Source organism: Phaenicophaeus curvirostris, chromosome 1 (assembly GCF_032191515.1).
Source record: "Phaenicophaeus curvirostris isolate KB17595 chromosome 1, BPBGC_Pcur_1.0, whole genome shotgun sequence".
Taxonomy (NCBI): Eukaryota; Metazoa; Chordata; class Aves; order Cuculiformes; family Cuculidae; genus Phaenicophaeus; species Phaenicophaeus curvirostris.
This window is the reverse complement of record NC_091392.1, coordinates 68,304,246-68,330,863: the sequence shown is the minus strand read 5'-3', so window position 1 is coordinate 68,330,863 and position 26,618 is coordinate 68,304,246. Positions and strand designations below refer to the sequence as shown.

Here is a 26,618-nt window from a genome sequence, read left to right as displayed (position 1 = left end):
GTCGTTTTTGATGATGTATTTGCCCTTACTTGCTACTTCTTTAGCAGTATACAGAGTGCTGTATACACTCACCTGTAACTGCTGGTTAAATTGTGGAGAAATGATCAAAGAAATCACACTGGGATCCTCCAGATTCCTGCTTTGAGGCAGGGTTAAGGAAGTCCTATATTGCCCCCTTTTCTTCTTTCCCTGTATGTGCACAGTTTCTAAAATCAAATCTGAGCACATCTTGCATATTGACAATGCAATGCTGAAGAATCAATGAAGATCTTAGTGAATCAGCACTGTCTTCCTTTGGGAATGGCTTTCCTGGCTATTCTTTTTTCCTCCAATTATGTTAATATCAAGGAGTTTTGAATTAAATCCAAACTTCACTGAATAAGGCAGCCTTAGCAAAGGTGGATGAGACTGCTCAATTCTTTAGAGCAGATTCTGCCTCCTTGACCTGCCCATAGCAGAGAAGAAAAAAAAAAAGGATCCTTCCTTTTTGACTTTACAGTGAGTTGTAATCCTTAATTAGCAACATCATTTTGATTAAATAAGACTCTGGGGGATTAAGACTGGAGAGCAATCAGTTGTTCTCAAAGATAGCTCAGGAGAATTTATTGTACAGTGGTCTTAACCATTCAGAATTGTGTTTAATCAAAGTGACATTTCTCAGTGTTGATTACAAAGGAGACATAATACGAATAAAGAGTTCCTTGGGGGAATCCAAATAGGTCAGTTTGTGGGACTCTGGAAATATCAAGAAAGGCACATGTGCAATTAAATAAAATAATAATAATTTTTATGTTGGCATCCAAAGAGGGGCTATTTGATTGCAATCTCAAGATTTAAAAAAAAATAGGGGTTTCATTCTTAGTATTCTTAATCTCATTAAAACCTCTCAGTATATAATGATTTTATATTGGTAGGTGCTTGTCTTAGGGTTGAATTTTAAAATAATATAAAATGAGATTGTTGCATAGTTATTGTGAGTTTGAGTCTCTGCTTTTAGCCAGGTTCTATTTAAAAGAATTATTAGGTTACAAGACTTCATAATTATCTGTTGTTTAATTCAATCCTTGAGAAGATTTCTTTGTATATCTAGGGCCTGGTTCTAACCCCTTGTATGAACTAGGAGTCTGACTTCTTAAATAAACAAAATACCATTGATAAGTGAAGAATGGCCTTCAGATTCTGCTGAACTGATTCCCTAATGACTTCCGCCTTTCTAAGGTTAAGGTTATGGGCTGGTACTGGTACTATTTTTGCAGCAGGGTAAATTCTGACTATGGAACCAGAGAATGAGAGCAAAGGGTACAGTTCAGTCTAGGGATTGGAGTTAGCAGTGTCGTATTAATTCATCTGCTATAAAAAATGCAGAGAACATGGGATCAGTAGTATTTCTGCTCTTCTTCCTTCTGTTCATCTCTTCTAAATATTTTTCTTTTTCCATATACTGCATAACTGTTTCCTTTGTTATCCTGGATGTGCTTTACTTTGACTTTTTATTGTTTTATATTTTTTTACCTCTTTGGAGTTTTTTTCTCCCCCATATTGTCCTTGCAGAGAACTCCATAGCGACTCTGAAAAAAAAATTACCTCCTTACAGAAAACTATATAGCCTGGATTTTGGTCCATACATGGAATCAGTGGGTCTGAGGTTGAATAAATCAAAACTTATATTGAGAGTGCTAGGCAGGCTTAAAAAATTAAAAGCAAATAACGTTTCAAGTGACAGAAAATCTACTGTGTCTTCAAAATTAATCTGAAAATTTACAAAAGGTCAATTTTCTAATATTCTCATATATTTTACTTGGTCTCAAGTTGTTTCATTCAGCAGGTTCTTCTCAATTTTTACATTAAATAAAACTTTTTTGAAGCCTTATAAAAAATACTTTTGATTAAGAAGCCACCTGGATGTCAGTTCTTTAAATTTGTCACAATTAATACACTTCTGTAAAATGTTAAAACAAGCTTATTAGGGTTTTATGGGTGTTTCACAATGGCACTTAGGTTTCTATCTGGGCTGCATACTTGAAATGAATCTCCCAAGTTGGCATTTGGCTATCATTGTGAGAAGACCTTAGAGTCTTGTAGCTCCAGAAAGGAACTGTTCCGTGCAAAGTTGGACATGGTATTCAGTTTCACGTATTTGGCTAACTTGGCAATACCTTACTGGAATCTCTGAAATGCTTTACACAATGCAAGTCCAAATATTGCAACATTAGATAACTGTGATATGTGATAGCCTGCACGTCTAGGTTCTGATCTGCTGCTGCCAGTATGATATAAGCAATTCCCAAAATTCTGATAGGAGCATTGAGTTTAGTTTATCTTTCTTGTTTGTTCCATAGATATTGCTTAAACATGAGTGTTTTGGTTTTTTTTTCCTTCTTCTCAGCTCTATGAGAAGACAGGAGCTTTACATTTCAGTCTTGCTGTACTTTGCTATACAGTAAAACAGAAACAAAATACTTTTCTGTACTCAAGGGTTTTCTTTGAAGTCATGAAGAATGCCAGCACTTGAGGTAGTTCAGGCATGCTTCTTTAGAAAGTTTGGAAAACAGTACTGAAAACTCTAACTTTAAAAATTGTGAGGTAAGAAGTGTTTCAAACTTATACACAAGTTCTAGCTGACCCAGTTGTGTAACTGTAGGTTTTTTAAAAGCCTTACTTGAACAGTAAACATGTGGATGTACAAAATTCTTACAACTATACCATCATCACAGAATAACATTATTCTCAAGTGCTGAGAGACTGATTTCAGTGGAGGGGAGAAGTATCACCTCCTGAAAATGGAAATTACTTAAAGGAAACAGTAATTGGTTTGGAAGTTTGGACGTGTTTTGCTGTGACTTGAGAGAAATGTGTAAAGCAGAAGAGCTCACTGCTGTGTATGTCCTTGCTTGTCCCAAAAGAGCTGTTGCTGCATGAGTTTGCCTTGGTGGAGTATATAATTTCCCTTCTGCCACTTGCCCTGGGTCCTGTGAGGTCCTGTGACTACTGCTGCATGGCACTGTGATCATCTTCCATCTCTTAGCATGGTGAGAGAGTGTTGTCTTCATAACTGAACAGATGTGAGTGGCATTACTAAGGTCTGTACTTTTGGACATCACAAATGCCTTGCTTTCTTGGCACTAGCTAGATGCAATGTAATGAGCACTGTTAGAACAAGTTGAAGGAGTACAGGAGGCACTTCAATACTGCAATATTGCAATATGACTACGGTTTGTGTTGGCAATTACAGCAGGCCACCTAGAAGTCATTTTAAGTTAATGGAATGGAGTTGAGGAAGTCTCCTAGGTATCAAGGGAGACTTGCAATTCCTTTCAGGGTTTTCAGCTCAAAACATTTTGCTGTACTTGCTGCTACAGGGAACTGCAGTGGTAGACTGATTCCTCACTCCTGCATGCTCATTTGTAGTTGAGGAGAGATCAAGCTGGAAGGTGTGGAAGCTGGGCTGCTAAGTAGTAACTGGTCTTCTGCAACATTTTAAAATTTTTCTTTTAATGTTGAGAAGATAATTAGAGACTGATTAGGAGAAGTAAGTACTCCAATAGCATACGTGAGGTAGAAATGACACAAGACAAAAAAGAAAGCTTTGCTTCCTTGAGCAATGTGTATTAAGCTATGTACCTATGTATCAATGTATATTTCACCTTTGAATGAAATAATTTATAAGGTTACAGGAAAGGTGAAGGAATGTCCTCTTGCAGTTATTTACAACAACAAAAAAAAACAAAACCCAAAAAAACCATGTAACGTGTCATACATTGAGGTGGTACTACTATGCTATTAATCCTTCTTCTTTATCTAAATTACAGTTGTCTTTAATGCCAACTTGGAATGTGATAGTTTAATCAAACCTAGAATTTGTAACTTGAAATTTCAAAGGCTAGGTCATCAATCTAGTGTCAAATCTGAAGCAAAAATTGCTGAATGACTGACTCTGACTCTTCAAATGAAGTATCATTTGACGTTCCTGACGTTGGAAACTGTGACTTCACCAAAGCAGGTCCTCCCTAAATCTGATCTCTCTACACTGAAATGCAGAGTATTTCAGTCTGCTCTGTAGCTTTAAACCCTTGTTTTATGCAAGAGTTGTGTTTTAAGAGAACTTGGTTAAAGCTCTGCTGAAAGCAAGGCAACACAAGTGGCCTGAAGAACAGTTTACGGGGAGTACCTCAGAATTTAAAAGGGGCTAGAGGAGTTATAACTGAAAGATGTGAAAATATGAATGGTAAAGCAAAAATTCATCAGTCGTGCTGTGAGAATTGGACTATGCAATAGAAGAATAAACAGTGCTTCTTATGTTTCACTTTTCATGAATACTTACACAGTTAACTACTTCTCAAAAAAATTGCATTTCAACACTACTTTTGTAATGTTTTATGTGAGGAGTCAGAATCCAATGAAGAAGTGCATCAACAATATCCTTCTGGCTCTGCAGATACAAGCTTCTTGACTAGAATAAAGAAAATAAGCAGTTATCCTTTTGAATCCTACCAAGGAAATATGTTACTTAGGTATTTTGGGGGTGATTTGGGGGAGGAGGTTGAGTTGCTTTTGCTATCCTTATAATTTCCTACAGCATATTTAATGTGCCATTACCAGAGTTTCCAAACTGTGGTAGGCATACCACGTATATACACTCTGCTTCCAAGAGTATGTGATTTTCATTGAATAATTTCTATGCATAGGAGGGGCTCAGCTTTTACTTGGGGAGCACCTCTACTGCCAAAGGCAGTCTCGAGGAAAATTATGTTGGGGAATCTCCTTATCAAGGTATTTCCAGAAGCAAACAAACCCTTAAGCTGAGCCATGCAACTAGTGGAAAAGCTATCACATCTGATAAATTGAAGTCTAATGTTTCTTAAAGAAGGGATAGTAGCATTAAGAAATTGCTTGCTTAAGCTTAAACTATGTGATTCGATATCGTGTACAAAAAAAATATTTTATCATATATTAAGTGTGTAAATGGTAAATGTTGATGTATTTAATTAGTCTGATCTACAAGAATATTTCCAGTACTAGATTGCTAATTTGTTTGGCTCTCCTGCTTTGGTAGGTACTTTAATCATCTACCTCTTGGAGATGAGGCATCCAATTGACTTTTTATCTTAATTACTGTGTCAATGTGTGCATGGTACTGATGTTGTCCACGCTTAACATGCCTTTAATTTTATATTTTAGACATTTAAAAGCTTTATAATATTCAGCCTCTCCAATCTTCTCTCTCTTGTCTGTGTGTACTAGGTTTTATTGGCTGATTAACTTAAATTCAGCAGTTGTCTTTGTCAGCATTTCTTACATACAGCAGTCTGTGGCCAGGAACCTTGGTTTTCTTATCCCATTTGTGTCTGTGCTTATGGCTATGATCACAATTCACATGGTGCGTGGTGAAATGATTTACAAGCCCAAAACAGGTAAGAGGCAACTATATACTGGGAAATATCTTTAGCGATTATTTTCACAGAAGAGAATAATTTGCATATCTAAACGAGTTCATACACAACACTGTACTGTTTAGCTAGAGATACTTGGGGTTTAGGTCTATGAGGTTTGTCTGTAGGAGACAATATCTATACAGCTAGACTTGAAGATTCTGGATAGGCTGAAAGAGTGGAAAGCAGTCTCTGCTAAATTTATGTGCATTTTCTATCATGTTAAGACATCTGTCAAAGCATTTGCTTGTGCAGGAAGAGGTATCATGCATGCTGCTGGTACACTTCATTTTGCCATGTTTGATTCAACCTATACCCAGTGTGTTTTGGTTTGTTGAAGCAAAGTTTGTGCCTGTGGTAAGGCACCAAGCACACTTGTGTTTTCTCTGTTAAGCGTTCTCCATAGCTTCGCCTGAACTCATACCTATGCAACCAAGCAGTGCAGTCAGTCAACTAAACAGGAATGTGCACTAGTAGCAAAGCTATTCTAGGATGCCTTTGTCTTTCAGTATGTCTGATGCTTATTGTTATTTTAATGTGGTTGCTTATACAACATAAAGTGGTTTTACACATTTGAAAATATTAATATCTAGAAATAATGACTAGCTCTAAATAATTCCTGTGGAAATATTTTAAAACAGAAGTTCTTTCACTTCTGTGGCATCTAGTGGCACTAGTTAGCATGTGAGCTCATCAATAACCTTTGATGGCTACTACCCCTCTCCACTGACCAAGCACAGAAATGTAAGTAGAGCCTAAGTGACTTGAATAAGGCTGTTAAGTGCCCAAACCTTGTTATTCTATTTCAAATAGAATCCCAAAACCAAGTGGATATTTCAGTCTTTCTGTTATAAACATGATTTAAGTGAAAATATATTAGCAGTGAAGGAATAAATGCATAAATCAAGTGCCTGGAAATATCATAGTGAGTGCATAACTAGAGAGTTTTATTCAAAACAAACGCAGCCAAAGAAATATGTTCCCACTACAATGCACCCAAGCCATCACGATAATATGCAACTGAGGTCTGTTAAGACTACCATCAGATTGGCTAGGTTCTTATGGAGAGAACTGGCAGCTGGCTGGCTCTGTGAGGCTCACTACAGGCTTTGCAGGTCAAGAAGGTAAAAAGCTTCTTAAGTATTCACTCCTGAGCTGGAATATTTCATATGGACTATATTTGTAGTTTATCATCTAACTAGTTTAATTCTGCTGAGCAGAATAACATATATTTGTAGATTATATCTATCTTGGCCATCAACAAAACTAGCTGAATGTTTTTTAAAGTGTTTTTCCCTATAAATGACATTGTATTTATCGTGTATTTTCCAAGTTTTTGTATAATGTAAGTCTTTATGCTAATATAGAATCATAGAATTGCTTGGATTGAAAGGGACCTTTAAAGATCATCCAGTTCCAACACCCCTGCAATGGGCAGGGACACCACCCACTAGATCAGTTTGGTCAAGGCCTCATCCAACCTGGCCCTGAACTCTTCCACAACTTCCCTGGGCAACCTGTTCCAGTGCCTCACCATCCTCATTGTGAAGAATTTCTTCCTGATGTCTAATCTAAATCCTCACCCACTCCCATCTAAAGCCATTCCCACTCATTCTATCACTATGTGCCCTTATAAAAAGTCCCTTCCCAGCTTTCTTGTAGGCTCCCTTCAGATACTGGAAGACTGTTATAAGGTCCTGGGGCCTTCTCTTCTCCAGGCTGAACAACCCCAATATTCGCAGCCTGTCCTCATACCAGAGGTGTTCTATTCCTCTGATTATCTTCATGGCCTTCCTCTGGATCCATTCCAATAGCTCCGTATCCTTCTTGTGTTGGGGATTCCAGAACTGGACACAATACTCCAGATGAGGACAGAATCACCTCCCCCAACCTGCTCGCCACGTATGTTTTGATGCAGCCCAGGATACAATTGGCCTTCTGGGCTGCAAGCACGTTGCCAGCTCATGTATCTGCAAAGATTTTTTATCTTCCTAGTCAAAATAAAAGGTAATATACTTTGTACATTCCAATGAGATGATGAAATTGGAAATTCTTCAGAAAGGTAATTCAAATCCATAGGTGACCTTAAATGATTTTTATATGTGCTGCCTTTTTTATTTTAAAGTACATCTTCAAATATGGATCATGTATTCAATTATGTTTAGCTGTCAGGCATGGACTTCATTTGCATTTCTTCCCACTGCTATAATTTTGAGGACTGGCAGATGACCAAAGATGAGGAAAAAATGTGTATCTACTGTCTAGGGTGCAATGTAGGCTTTTTATTGTAATTAAGTAGGATAGATATTCATGATTAGACCAAGGTCAGAGTAGCAGAACACCAGCACCAAGGGCTGAAGTATAAAGGACAAGGAAAATCACTTTCTGAAAGATGCAATTTAAAGTCTATATGATTTTTTTAAAAGAAAACATTAGAAATACAACTATAGTGTGTAGGATGTTGGTCTGTACTATGTACACTGATACAAATATTTATCCTTTTAAACATTTCTCTTACTAACTGGTGAGATTTATAATCTGGAGAATTCACCAGTATGGAGTTCTGTGGGATTTCTTTTCTTTTAAAGAAGTGGGGAGATGCTTATTCCAACTATATCATTGCCAAAATCCTCTCGATATTGATTTTGGTCTATGTATCACTCAAGTTGCTTTTTGAACTACAACTTCAAGCAGCTTTATCTTCCTAGTTTAATAGATCTTATAATATGTTGGAAACACAGCTAAGTAATGTATTTGTCCATTTTGTCTCATACAAAATAATGCTTCCTTGGTAGTTGATTGATTGAAATTACATTAAACAAGGCCTAAGCTTATCCATTCGGAAAGGCAAGGAAATGTCAGGATTTGTCATCTATTTTAGACTCTTTTTTTAAGTAAGAATAGGAAAGAACAGTCTGGCCAACATCTTCCACTCCAAGCAAAGGAGATGGCCATGACAGTCTTTGAGACTAGGTCAGATAAAGCAGCACATAGCCATGTTGTTCCCTCATTTGCGAGTCTGCTGGCCTTCCCATGGGGTACTTTGTGCACCTTCTGACTTCAACACTGACTGGATTCACACCCTTGTAGAGCAGTGAGAACACGTTACTGCTTTTCATTCCTTATTTTTGCATGTCCAGCCTGTAGCATAGGGCATAGCAAAGGATTATCACTTCTCTAACCTAAAACATGTAATTACTAGCTCTGCCAATGAGTCGAGTTGATAATGACTGATTTGCTACCTTTTTTTTTTTCGCTTTTGAAAGTAACCCTGCTTTTACAAGACCTCCAAGTCTCACTTGTTTTCTGGGTAGCTTCTTAGCCAAGTTAGCCTAGAAGTCTACAGATTTCTCTTCTAACCCTGAGATTTAGTCTTGACATAGTCTAGATCCTAAACTTAAACATCACTTATGAGTGGTGAGAATTGTTGCTCGGTACAGTCATACAGAACAATAAAACCTGTACCAATTCTCTGTGTTTACAAGATTTGATCTGCCATTTTGGATTTTGTTCAGTAGTGCCAATAGTCTACAGGTTAATGCTAAACAGCCAGAGTGTTTTAAATGTTAGTTATCTGATAAAATGCCCTTTCTTAATACTCTAGAGCAAGTGCTTTCAATAGGTATCAATAGATATTTCTGGAAAATAATTTTCATACCAGAGATAGTCAAGAAATATTTTCCCCTCTGCAATTTTAGTTTTTGGAGAGTATTTATTTATAGTTGCCCAAGTTATTGTGCTTCAACACTCTCAGAAAAGCAGAGAAGTACTGTAACTCTTCTTTGCATGGATGGCAACTTACCAAAGGTAGATGAATCTGAATTCCCAAGCCTAAAGCTAACAGTTTTGTCCTCATTTTATTTCCATTTTCTCTGAATCTGAGAACGAAGTTAGCAATTCTTGAACCCAGTAACCAGTGAGCAAGTTTAAGTATGCCAAAGAGTAGATTGGAAATTTTTGCTCTGCCATAGCCTGCTAATTGGAAGTCCTGAGATAATATTTCTGGTTTTGAAATGCATCCATGAAAATTCTCTCCCATCAGCTCTCTTTTGAGATCCTTTTCCTTCTCACTTCATTACTACCCTCCCCTTGCTGAACTTCTGCAGATGTGCAATATATCAGTACTACCTTGAACCAAGAAATAACCTCCTTCAGTGAACAGGAAACAAGAGCAAAGCAAAGTGATGCTTTACCTACTTAGCCACAGCAACGAATTACTGTGGCATGTTAAATAACTGGTAGCAAAAGGCACTTTTCTCTGTGGATATTGGGCTGGATTGCTTTTGTAACAATTAGGTTGAAAACCAACTGGCTCCAAAAAAGAATGGTTTGGAACGAATCCAGAGTGTTATTGCCTTCCACCTGCCCCAAAAGACATAAAGGTGAATATATCAAATTTTATTTTCCCTCCCAAAGTGATTTGTCTTTTCTTATTTATTTTGGCAGCAAGTAAAAACATACCAATGTCTAATGTCTCTGATTGCTTGCAGACAGTTCCCTGCTGACGACGTTTGGGGTAATTGCTAGTGCACTGAAAACCTGCTGCGTGCGATATCGCTACTTTAGCGGAAGCGTTACAAACTGGTTAGATCATGCCAAGGAAAACTATGGTGGTCAGTACAGTGAGATTCAGGTGGAAAGCACAAAGTCACTTGCCAGGCTCTTCCCATTGTTTGCTTTCCAGATTCTGTACAGATCATGTATTATGCAGGTGGGTACACAGCTTTTAAACAAAAGTCTTGGCAAATACTGTGTTGTGTTTACTGCCATGCTTCTAGGCATGTTTGGGTTTTTTTTTTACTGTTGCTTTACCAGCAGAGCAACCTTGCAGAGTAGTTCTAATTACCTGAGAATATACATTGTTCTATCCTCTTGTCTCATCAAATAAATAAAATCAACTTGATCAAGACTCATACACTAGAAATACACTAGAAATGAATGGTTTCCACCTGTGGAAAGAAACAGTCCTTTCACAGCCTCTCTGTCAGGTTATGTGTTTCTTTCTGACTCTGAGTGTGTATATGTTGTATAAATGTAAATGCCTTGAGAAGCTTCTTACTGACCCAATTCCTTCAGATTCATTCCTGTCTGGATGATCCTGGCTAAGCAGTTGTTTGAGATACCTTACCCTTTGGCAAATGGTATAATGAATTTATGAGCTGTCTTGGAGATTATTTTTTACTTATTAGTGTTAAAATGCTGCTTAAGGAGATTCCTACAAATATATAGTGTATACTGCTTTTGAAACTTCCTCTTGCCACTATCCTACATTTCTATCCATCTGCCTCATTCTTTCTACTCTTCCCTCCCCACCAGCTCCAAAAGCCCAAAAAAAAAGCCAGGCAAACAAAAAATAACCCATTCCAATAAATACACATATGTAGCTGAGCTGGTGCATTATGACCAGATGGAAATAAATCTGATATCGTTAATCAGAGCTATAATAAATAGATATATAGAGAGAAAATATTAAAAATATTTGCACTGCTGAAAGAGATGACTTTTAAACCTCCAGCAAAATTTGCAATAAGTTTAAGGCTCTTTCTTTGACTAGGTGATAGACCAGTATCTTTTTTTTTAGATGTTAATAGTATTTTTTCCATATTAAGTTAACAGCTTTCAGTGCCTCTGATTCATGTTGATGATAGTTTAATTCCTATTAAGAAGTAAATTCTGATTTGCAGTAGGCAGTGGAAAGAAGGAACCAACAAAATTTGGCTCAGTTATTATCTTCCGTAGTTCTGTTGCCACTTGTTCACCCTTTTGCCATTTATACCCTCTTTCTGCAGGTGGCATATAGGTGAAAAATATTTTTATTAAGATCTAGTATTTGAGTAATGCTTTAGAGAACCATAGACTTGTTGGGGTGTGAAAGGACTTCTCAAGATCATCTAGTCCAACCCCCCTGCTAATGCAAGTTCGCCTACAGCAGATTGCACAGGAGCATGTCCAGGCAGGTTTTTAGTATCTCCAGAGAAGAAGATTCTCTAGCATCTCTGGGCAGCCTGTTCCAGTGCTCTGTCATCCTCAAAGGAAAGAAATTTTTTGTCATATTCAGATGGAACTTCTTGTGTTCCAGTTGGTGCCAATTGCCCCTCGTCCTGTTGGAATGCACCATGAAAAAGAGTCTGGTCCTATCCTCTTGACACACACCCTTTAGATATTTATGAGCATATTTATTTAGCACTGAATAGACTGCTGGTGAGTAGGTTTGAATATAGCTATTGATGAGAAACCCTCATGTGCTCACTTATTGACTATATATTAATTTACAGGAAGCTATAAAGCACTAAAATTCTACCTGGATTTGGCATTACCCATCATAGTGAAGAGGCATGAGCAATACTGCAGGAATCCAGAACTCTAAAACCAGAAAAAGAGTACAGAAACCAGTTCTACATCCAGCTCTGTTATGACTACTCTGTGAATTGCTCAAGTTATCTTTCTCTCTTTATCTCATCAGTCTGTAAAATGGAGTGGATTATAACTCCCTGCTGCATGTGAAATTACAATGCTGAGTTAATCAAACTTCCTCAAGAATCAAACTGTAAAACTTGTTAGAAGAAGTCATTGTGATTTTTTTTATTATTATTATTTGTAATAAACTTAACAGAACTTTTGCAGAGCTTTGCAGGAGGAATTATTTGCTCTTCAAGTGAGAGACAGTCTCACAAATCTTACTTAATTTCATACCCTGATGACTGCCATTAGTGGGTTTCTCATCTGATCATTCATTTTCTTCTGTTTTCTGTTCCCTGAAGTAGAAGGAAGTCTTCTATATTGCTGCTATGGCTGTCGGTTACATTAAGCTTGTTCTAAGACTGTGGCCAAATCTTCATTCCCTGTACCTGTTAAAGCAGTGTGCTGGCAAGAGTGTCTTAAAAATTACTTCTAACTTGAGCACACAATCAGAAGTTCAAAATAACTCTGCATCTTGCTATTCTAAAAGTCTGTACCATTGAATACTGTCTATGAGAAGTGACTGAAGTATTAGGCAGAGCAATTTAGTGCATTGGATAATAGCTCTAACTGGGATGATCAAATAAACTCATGACCTTCTGCTTAAATTTGCTAAACTTGGGAGCAAATGAAGTAGAAGGAAGATATTACATTCTAGCAGAAAACAAGAATGTTGCTGTCTGAAAGGCTTTCCTCATGAATGGTTGTTCCTTTTAGCCTGCAGGTATTTTGATTAGTGTAACTTCTTCAGAAGGAAAAGAGCTGGAGAAGTTTCCATAAGTAGTAAAAATGAAAGGTACCTGGTATACTAATGAAGTGGGGATTTATTCTTTTGATACAGATTCCTTCAGGATATTATCTCCAAACCATGAATTCTGACTTGCACTTTAGTGGATTTGTCTTGCCAGTTGCAGTAATGAATGTGATAAGCATCGTGCCACTACTGATCCTTGTTCCTATTTTGGAATGCATTAACTCGTATCTCTTTAGTTGCAAGGGCACTGGACATTCTCCAACAATTTACATTGGTAAGTATAAAGTACGTGTGTTTATATAGTTTTGATATGTATTCTGGTTTTGAAAGAGAAACTAGTATGTGATGGATGATCCTATACAATTATTTCTGACAGTTAATATTAACATGGATTTCATGGACTCGTTTTGGGATGACTCTCAGAAGTGAATCTATTTCAAAGGATTTGTTGACAGGATGGTCCTAAGAAAACATCTTAGATAGAAAAAAATAAATAGCTTTTGTTTAGGACACATACATCATTTTGAGAAACACTTGCAGTTAACTAGGAGTCATCCTAAGGAATTGGCGAGAGAAATGGTACGAATCATTTAGGCTTGAGAATTCCTCTGACTTGGTTCTCCTCTATATATTTTAATTTATCCAGTAAGTTTTGGAAGGTTAACTTATGTTGAGGGGATGGAAGAGTCCTTCAATTGCTTTTGTTATATTTTCATGTTATAACTGCATCAACACTAAGTTTGCAGCTTGTAAGAGTGAAATTGTGTTATCACTAGTACAGTTTATTCCAGTTTCATCCCAAGTGAAATAAAAGTATCCAGTCTAATTCTGTGTCTACACTAGATGCTTCTAGAGCTGGTAAGCAGAAGAGAACACGCAGACAACTACATAAAACAAACATGTATCACTCGACTGCTGTTCCCTTTGAGCAGGCAGAGCGTTTCACAGGTGGAAGGTTACTTAGAGAGGTACAGTTTTCCTGTCTAGTACTAGAATTTTCATTTTGTCCAGTTTTTTAGTAGCTTTATTTATTAAAACTCTATACTGAAACATACCTTATTGTATACTCGCTTAGAGCAATACAAAGGGAGATCAACAGAGGTGAAGTGGTGTGTCTTTCTCATAGAAGTAGTACAAAGAAGTCTTCTCTGTTCTGAATCCCAGTGGTTTCAACAGTAAGTGTTGTTGCAGATTTGCGCTCATTTTGCGGAAATTCATAGCCTAGAAGTACTGACAGTGTTAGTAGGCATGGAGCCTCCTTCTATTTTCATTTTATTTTTATTTATCCCCTACTCTAAAAACCTCTTGCATTCTAGAATCTAGAGGGGTCCTCTGCAACCATCTTCTAATATAAATTACATCTGGTACCACCAGAAAAGCAGTTTCCTTTCTGTAGTCACTTGAAACTATTCCCTTTCATGGAAACTATTATTTCTTTTTGTATGTATTTTTATCTTCCAGCCTGCACTACAAACCTCAGACAAAAATATTTATAAACGACTGTTTTCTCAGTGTGCTACTTTTAATTCAGTGCCCCATGGCAAGCAGCACAGTGAGTACTGACACACACAGAGGTATTAATCTGACTAAATTAGCCTAATTAAGAGTGTTATTAAGCTTTATACAAACCAGATGCATATAACACAGCAGGTTGCAATTACCCTAGCTTTTAAAATAACATCTGATAACAAAAAACACATTCGGATAATAATTTTCCTTAAACCCATGGAAATTTCAAGTTAGTATTAATGTTCTATCCTGTTATGTTGAACAGCAGTAGAATATATGCAGTGGTTTATTGTTAATAGCTTCATTTATTAAAATAGCCTCCTGTTAGGGGTGATAAATTACCTAAGGCATAAAAATACCTGTGAGTACAGGTGATGGCTTTAGATATCCAAGTATATGACTGCACCTGCAAATATGGTAGACCTGTAAGCGCCAATATTTTTGCCAACAGTTAATTAGGTTCACAATTATTTTCTGGAACAAAATTGAAAGTATAAATAGGCTGTTGGTGTTCAGCCAGCCTATAACTATATTTTAGTTCAAGTCTAGTAAGAGGAAGAAATTTAAACAGTTTTCTGGAAGTTTTCAGTATGTTAAGAATAACAGTTTTTAAGGACAAACCATATAGACAGAGCTGTTCCCTTAACAAGCAAGAACAGCTGACTGACCATGAAGCTGGGGGGAGTGAGAGAAGGGAGAGGGATATTACTGCAAGTGAGAAGCTGTATGTAGCAGAAGTTGTGGAAACTATTGGTTCTATCAGCTGGAAACGACAGAAAACAAGAGAAACCTGCTGATCTAAACGACCTGCAGGGTACCTATTAGGAGTTATTTTGACTGTCAAGGAAAAAGGTAAATGTAGTTTGAGAGCACATGTATTAAGATATTTCTAACTGCAATAGAAAAGCAGTAGCAGCGTGCCAGGGCAACAGGTAAACTCCTTTCTGGGAGTGTGAGCACAGACTTCATCAGACAGGCCCAGAAGACCTCAGAACTCAGAGTTCTTGTAAAGAAAATTGTATTAGGAGGGGAAACTTGGCCTGTTTCAAATAACAGCAGAGGTTTGGAAAGGTTGCAGTCACTTCTTATGAATACCTTCAGGCGTACAATGCAGGAAAGCAAAGGAAGCGTTTTAACTTAAGACTGATACTAGTAGAAGAATAATGGGTATACCCTGACCGCTTAAGTACATTTAGACTTAAAGTTTTCCAGTGGCCAGAGTAATAACATTACAGAAAGGTCTTTGTGGAAACACTGGAAATGCCATCTGATTTTAAAGCAGAGTTAGATAATTTGTTTCAATAGGAGTACAATGTATTCCCATGTTACATACATAAACACATGCGTTTAACTAGGCTGAGCTGAGTGAAGGAGGTATTCCTGCTGATAGACAATGGCAATATATTAGCACAGTATCACAAAGATAGCTGATGTATTTTGCGGTGGTGTGCCTGATGGTACCTGCACAAGATGAGTTATGTTTTGTTCTACCACAGGTAGTGGTCTTGGCTGTGGAAATTCTGCTGTTACTCTGTTACTAAGACCTATTTAGCCAAGAAATTTTTTATGTCTGATGTATCTGCTGTGACATGCACTATATTCACTTAGGATTATTTAGCACTAAAGCTTAGCAAAGAATCCTCCTTGAAACAGAAGAAAAGCCACTTCCCAGTTTCTTTGTTTTTTCTAAGGGTGGCATATTCCCTGCAGGTCATGGCAGGACTTTAGCAATAGTGTGAGAGTGAAAGGTAGTGCCATCCCTCTCACAGCTACTGTACTAGCATCTTGTTTCTGAATGAACCTATTGGAAATCTCCTGGATTTGAGTATTTAGGGGAGTCACAAGAAAGGTAGCTGACTTCTGCCTGACCTACTGCAAAAACTGAAGAACAGACATACCAGAAGCTACTGTTGGTACTAGAGCTAATGAAGGCAAGAGGCTTTAGCTGAAACACCTGAGCCATAGGAGTTCTTGCTCTAGTAGTCTTAATACCGTGTTATACCAAAACATCTGGTAAATGTTGGATTTACTCCATCCAAGGGTGATGTGGGGAATAGCTCTTCATACAGTACACAAAAGGAAACCTCCTTTGCGTTGATTTCAAGTGATTTAGGTGTTGATGGTGACCTTTTTCGCCTTAAAAATGTTCTAGGTTGAACAAGTATTAATTTCAGGAAGTCTTTTTTATTTCCTGTTTTACTCAGGATATCATAGAAAGGTTTGGGTTAGAAGGGACCTTAAAGATAATCTAGTTCCACCCCACCCACTCCACCCCCCCCACCCCCCCCTTCCCCCATGTGAAGGGTCACCTTTCGCTGGACCAGGTTGCTCAAAACCTTGTTCAGCCTGGCCTTGAACATCTCCAGGGATGGGGCATCCATGACTTCTCTGGAAGATTAGGGTAAGAGAGTAAGTAATCAAAATGGTCCAACACAGACTTAGTCTCCAGGTAATGTAAACAGCCTTGTTCTAGAATCATCCTCAGGTATTCCTAAAACACTGTTTCCTGTAAAACCAAAGCCTTAGATGCTCATTCCGAACTGCTTGTTTTAAAGGGAGAAGAGGCAGGAGGAAAACCAGGTCTCCATGGCTTTCAGTTTCATCCTCTGGAACATACTGTCTTAAAAGAAATATTGAAATTGCTGGGCTTTCAGAGGTTACTTTTTCTGAAATGTTTTGGCTTTTGGTAAGGAAAATGCTTAAAATATAGCGCTGTGTAGTCATATTGAACTGCTTGAGGTTTCTTTAGTACTAACATAATTTTTCTCTAGGAGAACTCATGCTTTGGTAGATTACAAAAAGCTCCTTGAGGGCTTTACACCTGGCCTTGATAAGGTGCGTTGGCTAGAAAATGCTGTTGAATTCCCTCCTATCATCAATTTTCAAGCAATAATTCATTGATGTTTTTATTAGGCACTAGAGGGGCCTCAACAGCAAAACAGCTTCCAGGCCTCAGCTTAGGCAGCGGGGAGGGTATTTAAAGTTCTGGAAATGCAGGAGAGCTGTGCTGGTGGAAGGGTATGAGAGTTTGCTTCTGAGAGAAGAGAGAGATGCATACAAAAGCATAACAAGGCTAAGGCTTGTTAACTATATGAGTTTTCTAACTTTTCTGTCCTAATACTCAAAGAGACAAACTTTATATATATGTTGTAAATATAATATGAAACAAAAGCCTTTACTGTCAAAGTCAAATCTAATAAATGTAGCAATTACCAGTCATAAAGTGAGATGAGGCTTTGCAAGACAAGTGGTAAAATAGTGAACAGTCTAGGTATGCCAAAGCTGTAAAAAGAAACCAAATTCTCATGCATGTACTTACACTATGGCTTGGAAGTCCTGAGGAATCACAAACTTACTTAGTTATAATCAATGGGAGTTAAAACATCAGAAGTATAAAAATTGCAGGTTCAGGAGGCTTTCTTGAAAACTGTGCATGTTTGTGTTTTTCTTTTCTGAGAGTCTACAGCCATTTCATAGTGTCAACATCAAGAAATATGAAGTAACACTTTTAAGTAGTATCATATGTGCACTATGTGGTGAAGCGTGTAGTATTTAAAGTACATCTGAATTTATTAGAAGGTTTTATCTTGCATAATAAGGCTAAACTCATAGGGTTTTTTCTTGTCCTGGGTGCTTGTACATTACTTTTACTTGTGGCTTACGACTGAGGCAGGCATTAAGACTCCACGCCTTGCATCTACAGTAATATATTGGATGTATTATGGATCCAGTATATCATGGATCATGGAATTATACTTCTTGAAGACAACTGAAGAAGGCAAGAGGCAACTGTAGAGCAATGGCTTATGCATAAATGCTTAGAAAGTTTTAATTCCAGCAATGTAGCTCATCTCATGCTAAAACGTTAAACAGTTCAACAAATGCACCAGCCAATAAATATTCTAAAGTAGTTCAAGGGAACTCTGTAGTGGAGGGAAAGGGGAAAATGTAGGAATGCTTGATCTCCTGAGGTGTGAAATGCACTGCTGATTTTTCTCTCTCATCTACCATGGCCTGCAGCCCTAGAAATCCAGTACTTCAACTGCCTGCATTACTTTTTTTTTTTTTTAATATAGAAAATGAATGGGTAAGATGTACAATGTATATGTATGTGTCTGTTTCAGAATCTTATTGCTGATTGAATAGGAGAATTTCTCCCTGCTTAGTAGTCTTGTTCTCAGCCAGGCTCTTGGGATATCTGGAAAGGCTGCTGTCTCTTCTTTCTCTCCTTCTTTCTAACCTCAACCAATCTTCAAAAAAAATCTTCTTTATGATTCTGCTCTTCAGAAAAATTTTTCCTCTCATTTATTCTGCATCCTTAAATTCTTTCTGTGCTGAGCTGGTATCCCTTTGCCATATATTTAGATTTAGGCTTGTGGTGTAGCAAGTGCTCTTTATTCATTTTTGTGTCCAGAGAGGATGTATTGTGTGGGAAAGCTTCTTTTGCATCTGCTAGGACTTTGCTTCATTCTAAATATTTGATGACACTGTAACTACAGCCTTGGTAACTACAGCCCTCTGTTCTCTTTAACCAGTTATAGGTCAGTTATCTGCTGCACTTTCCGTGATGGTTGCTGGCTTCTCTGAAATACATAGAAAGCATTTCCCTCAGGTGGAGCAGACACTTTCTGAGGAGGTTCTCCTGGTCTCCTCCATGCCTTGCTTCCACTTAGCTCCTCAGTACATCCTACTTGGAGTGGCTGAAGCCTTGGTAACTCCCTCCTGTAAGTAAAACCTAATAGGCTAAAGTAAGAGTGTACTGATTCACAGAGAATTACATCAGCTTCCTAAAAATAAGTGCTCTCATCTGTTATTTTATTCCTGGCTATCTTCCATTGGCTTAATGAGCATATCTGTGCTTTACGTGCTCCAGAGTAGCAGAATTTGTCTTGCTGACTGTAACTCGGAGTGAGCAATGATGTTATTCCAGATTAACTGGGAGGTGACACAGCCCAGTCAGGTCCCTGGGGTGTGTAATCCACTATCCAGCAGGATAATCGGAGCAGTGGAACTTTGGCCTCAGATATATTACTGATCTTAAAGCAGAACCTGCTTCAGGATTAAGCTGAACTGGATCAGCTCCTGAGGTCCCTTTTGACCTGAACTCCTCTTTTTGGGAATGGAACAAATAATGCACAGCTGAGCTGTGGTTACAATCTATGACCACTTATTAGGCCACAGTCAAAGCAAAGTAAAGGAATTTATGTTAACCTTTTTCATTTGTTGACCCGGCTAATAGAATTATTATGCATTTTTCACTGTTACAGAGCATATGTAGGTAGGTAATACAATTCAACTGACAGGTTATCTGGAGAATATTGTAGGCAGGTGCAAGATTTTTGATTGTGCTCCAATCAGGAGTCATATGAACATGCCTGCACAGAGCATCATGCCTTAGGTTGTGGCACGAAGCCAGATATAAACAGTCTTGTTTTGCAGACCATAGGCAGAGCTTAGCTCATGCCTTCCATCCACAAATTATTTAGACACCTCTTGATTGTGATTCTGATCCTTCTCTTCCTTCCATAATTTACCTTTCCACATCTTCAATGACATTCTTGAGGCTTATTTTCTTCTGAGGAGCATGCAGAGTGCTTACCACTGTTTTACCTTGCAGTGCTTAAAAGAATGTTAGTATTACAAAAATAATCTAATCAACATTCACTTAAAGAGACACAGGTAAAGTAATTGACTAGCTGATCTCTGCAGGCATTTAATTCTACAGGTTGAGTGTCTGTTGTTCCAGTACAACCCCAGAAATGTTCAGATTTTTGTTTAAGAGCAGGAAATAACTTCAGTGTCTCAGCTTCGTTCTTACACTTTAAGACTACTGAGAGCTGTGGGTCACGGTCTGTCACTAAAAAGGTAATTTTCCCTAGTTTTAAATACTTAGTGCTTTCATAATGCCTCTTCATCCGATAGCTCTCAAGTACTTAACTGAGACAGGTTTCTAGGCAGGTAATGTGGTTTCTAGGTTACAGGCTAAGTGTAACTGAAAACTGTGACCTTCTCTGTTTAGCTTAACAAAAACAGGTTAGGAGGTGGCTTGCTTACAGTCTTCTCATGCAGGAGCATGAGAAGAATATTGGTGGTAGAATAAGGCTTTTTAATCTAGCACACTGAGACAAAACAAATCCAGTGACTGGAAGATGACATTAGCCTTTAGAAAAGAAATAAAGCTTCATCTGGAAGGCTTTTTGTTTGTTTTTTTTTTAAAAAAAAAATCTTTTTAAAAGATTGTGACTAGAATTTATTGGGAAGAAAAGTTGTCTTCCCCATTTAAACAGAGGTTAAGCGTCTTGCTAAGAGCTGCATTTAGAGGTGCAATTCACGTATCCAGGTAAATGGGACTAAGTTTGAATTTGAGACATAGAAAACTAAAAAGACACAAATAAAACAGTAGCTTTTTATGTAGCTGGTGAGGATGCCGGCCTCTACTCACTTGCCCACACATAGGTGTACGGCACCATTTTTCATGGCGTGAAATGCATAGGGGCATGCAGGCTACTTACGGTACGTGTGTGGCCTTCAGCTGCTACTGGAGAAGAGCAGTGTTTTCCCATAGGTCTTGCACCCTGTCAGACAGCACTGGGCTTCTGTGTTCAGGCTACTGAACTGAGGGCTAGCCTTCTACTTCAATTTGAACTGAATTGCTGCTCAAGAACGATTCAGTGGATCTCCATGGATGGTAATGACAGCCAAAAGACTTCAATAGTTGTTTCACCTTTCCTGACATTTTACTGCCTTTGTTATGCAGAAGGTCAAATTCCATTATCATAATAATTTACTTGTACTGAAAGTACAAGATCCAAGTTGAAGACAGAAATGTTCACACTTGTTATCAGATGGAAAAGAGGAGATATCTCATTTTTTAAGTGCTTGGTTAGAGGAGCTAGGTTTGGCATATTGAACTCTTTGTCTACGTTTTAGCCCTGATGCTTACAATTGTGTTTATCTGAGATATTTCATTATCTCATTGACAGTTTTATATAGTCATTTGTTTCAGGTGGCATGAGCTTTTCTTATAGTAATAGAAGCATTTAAAGTTTCCCTGCCACTGAGGTAGTCTTTAAAAACTAAAATAATACAGAGTTATAATGTGAGATCTCACAGGCCTCTGACAGCTTGAATTTATAACCTTAGCTTGGTTTAATTTAGGAAATTACTCTTTTAAACCAAATGAATTAAAAGAAAAATCAAAACCCCAAAAATGCCACAACCATCTCTATGCTCCCCCCTAAAAGCATGAATACCACACAAAAAAAAACCCCAAACCAACAAAGAAACCAACACAAACTCCTAACAATGCCATCCTGTGGGACAATATTAGCAGAGAGTTAGCAGATCTGTGGTGTTTGAAGTGCTGCAAGAATATCACCCGCCCATCAGCATGTCTCAAAGCACTTAGAAATGAGAAGCCTTGTAACAAACTGCTCTGTTAGTTAAAGGATATATTGGGGATCACTTCACCCACCAATGAAATCCAATAGTCTCCAGGGTGAAATGCAGCAGCTGTTTAATAGTTTACAGCATCACCATGGGAGAAATGAGGAAGAGTGTGTGCAATTGAAACAGCAGGGATAATTTAAGTAGTATACAATTAACCAGATTGAATTTGGCCAAGATGCATGTTTTGCACCCCTGCTCTTAGAGAGGAATAACCAAATATTTTAGGGTCTTATTGATTCAAAATTAGTGATCAAATTAGCTAGGACACTGACTGTACAATAGACTGTACTGTTGCATCTACAGATGGTGTCCCAGGCTCACCTGTTTTCTCTTCCCCTCAGGCTTTTGGTTCCTATTGTGAACAAGAAAAAAACACTGCCCATGGTATTTTTTTCCTTTTCTCTAGTATGTTTCCAAAATTCTCATTTGGATATCCAAATTAAAAAGGATGGAAGAAGGTGATTGTGAAGTTTCATTTGTATTCAGAGATGCCTCAGGCAACTCAGCATCCAAATAGGATCCTGTGCTGACAAGTCTCTCAAGCTTGGAGGTCATTCAAACTCAACTAATAAAGCAGGTTGGGAGACAATGGGGCTTGGAGAACAAGTGTCAATGAGGGTTCAAGGTGTGAGATTAGGAAATGAATTTTTGATAATCGGGAAAAGTTCCTCAAAACGATCAGCTGTCATAAAGACTTGCTGTTGCTGTATCCTAATTTAGCCAAATTATAATTGATGGGATTGTTAATAGTCATCCATGCTACAGTGTTATACTACAGCTCCCCATCACCACCAAAGCTATTACTGCTTCTGGTTTAGTCTTCTGGCAAGAAAGTGAAGAACAACACGTTAAAAATTAACCAGTGACTCTATGGGTTGCTCTCTGAGGAAGAGGAGCATTGTCCAGCCTTAATTTAAAGCAAGGCAATGTCGATGTTAAGGTAGAGCTCTGGATTTTGGAAGTATTTACTGGTGGCTGCACTACATTGGCTCTGGCAAAGGATGTCCTGTGTTTCTCTTGTCTTGCTATGCCTGAGGTTCTAAAAGGTGAAAGCAACAGTCTGGGTAAAAGATATTTATGTACTTGTTGAATATCAATAGTTGTGTATGGAATGGCTTGTTACGGAGATTGATTTAAGCAGTTTAGATAATCCTTTGTTAATAAGGTACATACTAACATATCTGCTTGCCTTTCTGCGGCAAGTACATTCTCTGTACAAACTATGGAAATTCCATATTAAAGACACTTTGGATTTTTTTTCTGTTGTATCTATTTACTACTATATTTTACTTTTTTTTTTTTTAAACCTGTGACTGTATCTGCTTTCTTTCTAAGGTTCTTTACTTTCATTCCGGCTTGTGCCAGAAAGAATGAGAGGGATTTCCATGCATTTTTTAACTCTTTTTAATGGAGCTGGCTGCTTTATGGGAGCTTTTTTTGTTCAGACAGCCCACGCAGGCTCTCAAGGTAAGAATATACTCATGACTGGTGTTCCTGAGCAATTTTCTAATATTATTGATTTGGAGAATTAGGCAGCAGAATTAAAGGAGATGCCAAAGTTTTATTGATTTGTTCCAACAATTAAGATGGAATTAAGATAGGAAATAGCCTTCCAGCTGTATTCATCCAATTTTAATGAGTCATGTTAGTTTTGATAGTTCGAGTAATTAGAGGATGGCATCTTGCAGGAAGCCTTCACCTCCAGTCTCTATACTTCTGTTCTGGAAGACAAGAAAATAAATTGTCTAGGAAGCACTTTTTTATGTTCATGAAGAAGTATGTCCATGTTAGCCATGCTTATGTGAAAGCCTCTGGCTACGAGAGCAAGATTAATGCTTCAAAGAATAGAGAACGTGCTTGCCTTTCTGTTCCACAGTGTTGCAGGGGACAGAAGGTTGTGTTGAGTTTTTTAAAGCTGTCTAGGGAATTTGTTCTCCCAGACCCACTGCTTCTCTCTGGTCTTCTTTACACCTTTCTCTTTGCCCAGCTACTGGAAGAAACAGATTCTGTGACAATCTGGTGTCACTGTGGTTTTATCCTTTTGTATATGAATACTGCAATTCTCAGAGCACTTACTATTTCAAAAGGAGTTACTTCAGGTTCAGCCTGTTGAGAAGTATTTAGTGAAAGCCCTGAGCTGGAGACATTTTGGGTTTAGTGGCTTTCAAGATAGGCCAAGAATTTCTTGAAGTCTTTTTTTTTTCTTTTGCTGGTGAATCTTTGTTCAATGCAGAAAAGACTTGTTTCATAAGTAAATTTAAAAAGTGAAGTTCTTGAGTTCTTGAACGAAAGGACAGGTATCGCTTTGTTCACATGTCAAAATTGTTCCACTGGCTGAAGCAGTGATTCTAAAGATGCTTTACATTGATAAGTTTCATTGTTACTGTTACAGAGAAATATTCTCTTGTAGAGCACAACTGCTGGCCCTAATGCACAATATTGTTGCAATTAACAGCGCTGCAGAATTATGTAACTGCTGGTGGTTAAGTTCTGGGTTCTTCTCTTTCCTGCATAAAAAAACTTAAAATTTAACTTAAAAACAAAGGGGAGTATTACAAGAAATTTTAATTCCTACTTGCAAGATCCAAATAAACAAATAGTTCTTTTATGTGCAATGCTATTTTTAAGTCAATAATTCAATTAAAATTTGAGGTACAAAGACATGATGTAGAGACGGGTGAAAAGAAAGGAATGCTTACCCAAATTAATTGGGCAAAACACCAAGGAATCCAGTGTGGAGCAGAAGCCTTTGAATGTCCCTCAGTGGAATACTCTTTCTGCTGCGTAATATAGGTACAGTGAGACTAACACTTCAAGAAAGACCGTGTTGCTGACTTTATTTCTTCCCCTTGCTCCAGAAGTATGGAAATTATTACTTTTGATACTGAAATTTTTTATGTTAGTAAAATAGACATTTTACTTCAATTTGACTTTGGATATAATTAAATATCTATGAAATTATTAAGCATCCCATCAGCGTAAAAATGTTTTGAGTACATTGGGCCACTATATGTAATTTATTCCTTTACAGAATGTTTTTAAACAAAGCGATAAAGAAAATACTTTTTTGCATTTAGTTTGCAATTCAGTAGATTTTTGTCTAATTTTATATCAAGGTGTGTTTTTCTGTAAGTATGAAAGCATTTGATTGATTCATAAACCAGTGTTCATTTCTTGCCAGAAATACTCTTTTTATGAGCCTTCAAATTCTTATCCTGTCTGGGATGAAAAAGCCTGACTCTCTAAATATCCCACAGAAAAGAAATCCTAGCTAAAGTACTCTTCAATTTTATGAAGTTGGGTGGCAAGCTCTTCCCTACTTTGCTTTGAAATAAACAAAGATGTAACTTATGTCTTTATTTAACGCTGTCAGATCTGCCATTCTTTTAAACAGAATTGGCCATGCCATTATCCTGAGCAAAAGTCACTCTTAAATTTCCAAGGGACTCAATGATAGTCTATATTCAGAATAAGGTGCTGTAATGCAAGCCAATAAGCCCCTAAATAGGAGAAATCATCTGCAAAATTTGAAAAGCTTTAGAGAAATGTAGTGGAAAATGTTTGTTTGCTCTGTTGCTCTAGTTAGAAGTGTTAGAGATTACTTTCCTTATTAGTGTGTAAGCAACTTTTTGTGTAAACAAAAGCTTTCACATTTTATTTCTAAAAATAAATGGGATCTCCTTGGACATCCCTTTCCCAGTGTTTCCTGCTTGAATGAGATTAATTATTCCAGTTAACACAATTCATGCAATTCACAACTTGTAAATAATGGAAATTTAACACTTAACATTTAATATTTCACTACTCATCCCAGCTAGACTTTTTGTCCTATTGACTCATAAATCAAAGTAGGCTTGGTATCAGACTTCTGGAGCTGGGTATAAACTATAAGAAATCCAGAGAGGCATTTTGGCTTGGTTTTGTGGTTTGGTTTGTTGTGGTTTTTCAGTTTGGGTTGGGGTCTGGTTTTGGGGTTTTTTTCCATCTTGCTTGATAGGAGATGTTATTTACAAAATTATTTTTGTTCTGTATTTTTTTCCAAACTCTCCCATTGTACTTCTTAGGGTATTCTTTGATGCTTTTGATGAAAAGCTTAAGATCAGCAAAAAATAATATTTTTTTGTTTACTTTATAAAAATTAGTAGTTACTTATTGAACCTTCTAAAGCTGACGGTGCTTCACAGAATAAAATTGTGACCTCTCTTAGGTCAAATTATGGTCAAATAACACAAACTAAGCTCTCATTACTTGCATTTGGTAGTTGTTTTCAGCTCTGTTTAAAGAGCTTGTAAAACATTCAATATCTGAAAAATGTATGGAACTGGGGGTAGAGCAAAGAGATCAGACTTTTTTCTTTCCCTAAGAAGCTGAACAAATTTATTTATATTGGAAGACCAAAGTTCTTTCCCTTGCTGAAAGAACATGATAGTGTTTATGCAATGCTTTTGTGAGATTTAACAAGGCTTAGCGTGCAGCTTTTGGGCTATGGTTGATTTTGTCTTGTCCCATGATTCTTGTTTCGCTAAAACCCAAGCCAAGACTATTTCTGGCTTTTCCATCTCTAAGCAATGAGACCATGTTTGCCATGAAGTTATTCAGGATACAGTGAAGTAAATCCTCCAGTGTGTATTTTGAAGTGCTGAAGCACAGAGGGTGTTGACAAAATTTAAACGCTTTTATATCCTATTTCATGTCACTAGTTTAGAATTTTATTTGGGTTTTTATTGGCAAAGTTGATCAGATATCAGTCACAGTCAAAGCTGCATTAATCATTTTTAACGCATCTATGGAGGATGGTGTGAATATGATAAAATAAGATTTTTTTAAAAAATCTGACGAGTGCAAACAGATGACGGGTGACAGTGATATTTTCAGTACAAGCTGGGAAACTGCTTTCTTTTGGATCTCTTACCTCTCCTAACATTTTAACGGAAGGAGATGCAAGACAAAACCTGTCCTCCTATGCCAATCATTTCAGAATACATTTCTCTAAAAATATTAATGTAAATATGTAAGAA

General features: G+C 37.4%; 2 protein-coding genes across 2 annotated transcripts in view; one reads left to right on the top strand and one right to left on the bottom strand.

Annotated features, from left to right (window-relative positions):
- Positions 1-26,618, bottom strand: part of MGST1 (microsomal glutathione S-transferase 1) — a 274,023-nt gene that overhangs the window by 51,207 nt on the left and 196,198 nt on the right. The window lies entirely within an intron of this gene.
- The window catches only part of SLC15A5 (solute carrier family 15 member 5), a 36,919-nt gene that overhangs the window by 2,589 nt on the left and 7,712 nt on the right, over positions 1-26,618 (top strand). The window contains exons 3-7 of the mRNA XM_069861843.1: positions 5,242-5,411; positions 9,920-10,140; positions 12,730-12,916; positions 18,687-18,875; positions 22,936-23,067. Of these exons, the coding sequence (XP_069717944.1) occupies positions 5,242-5,411; positions 9,920-10,140; positions 12,730-12,916; positions 18,687-18,875; positions 22,936-23,067 (899 nt within the window). The remainder of the gene's footprint in view (positions 1-5,241; positions 5,412-9,919; positions 10,141-12,729; positions 12,917-18,686; positions 18,876-22,935; positions 23,068-26,618) is intronic.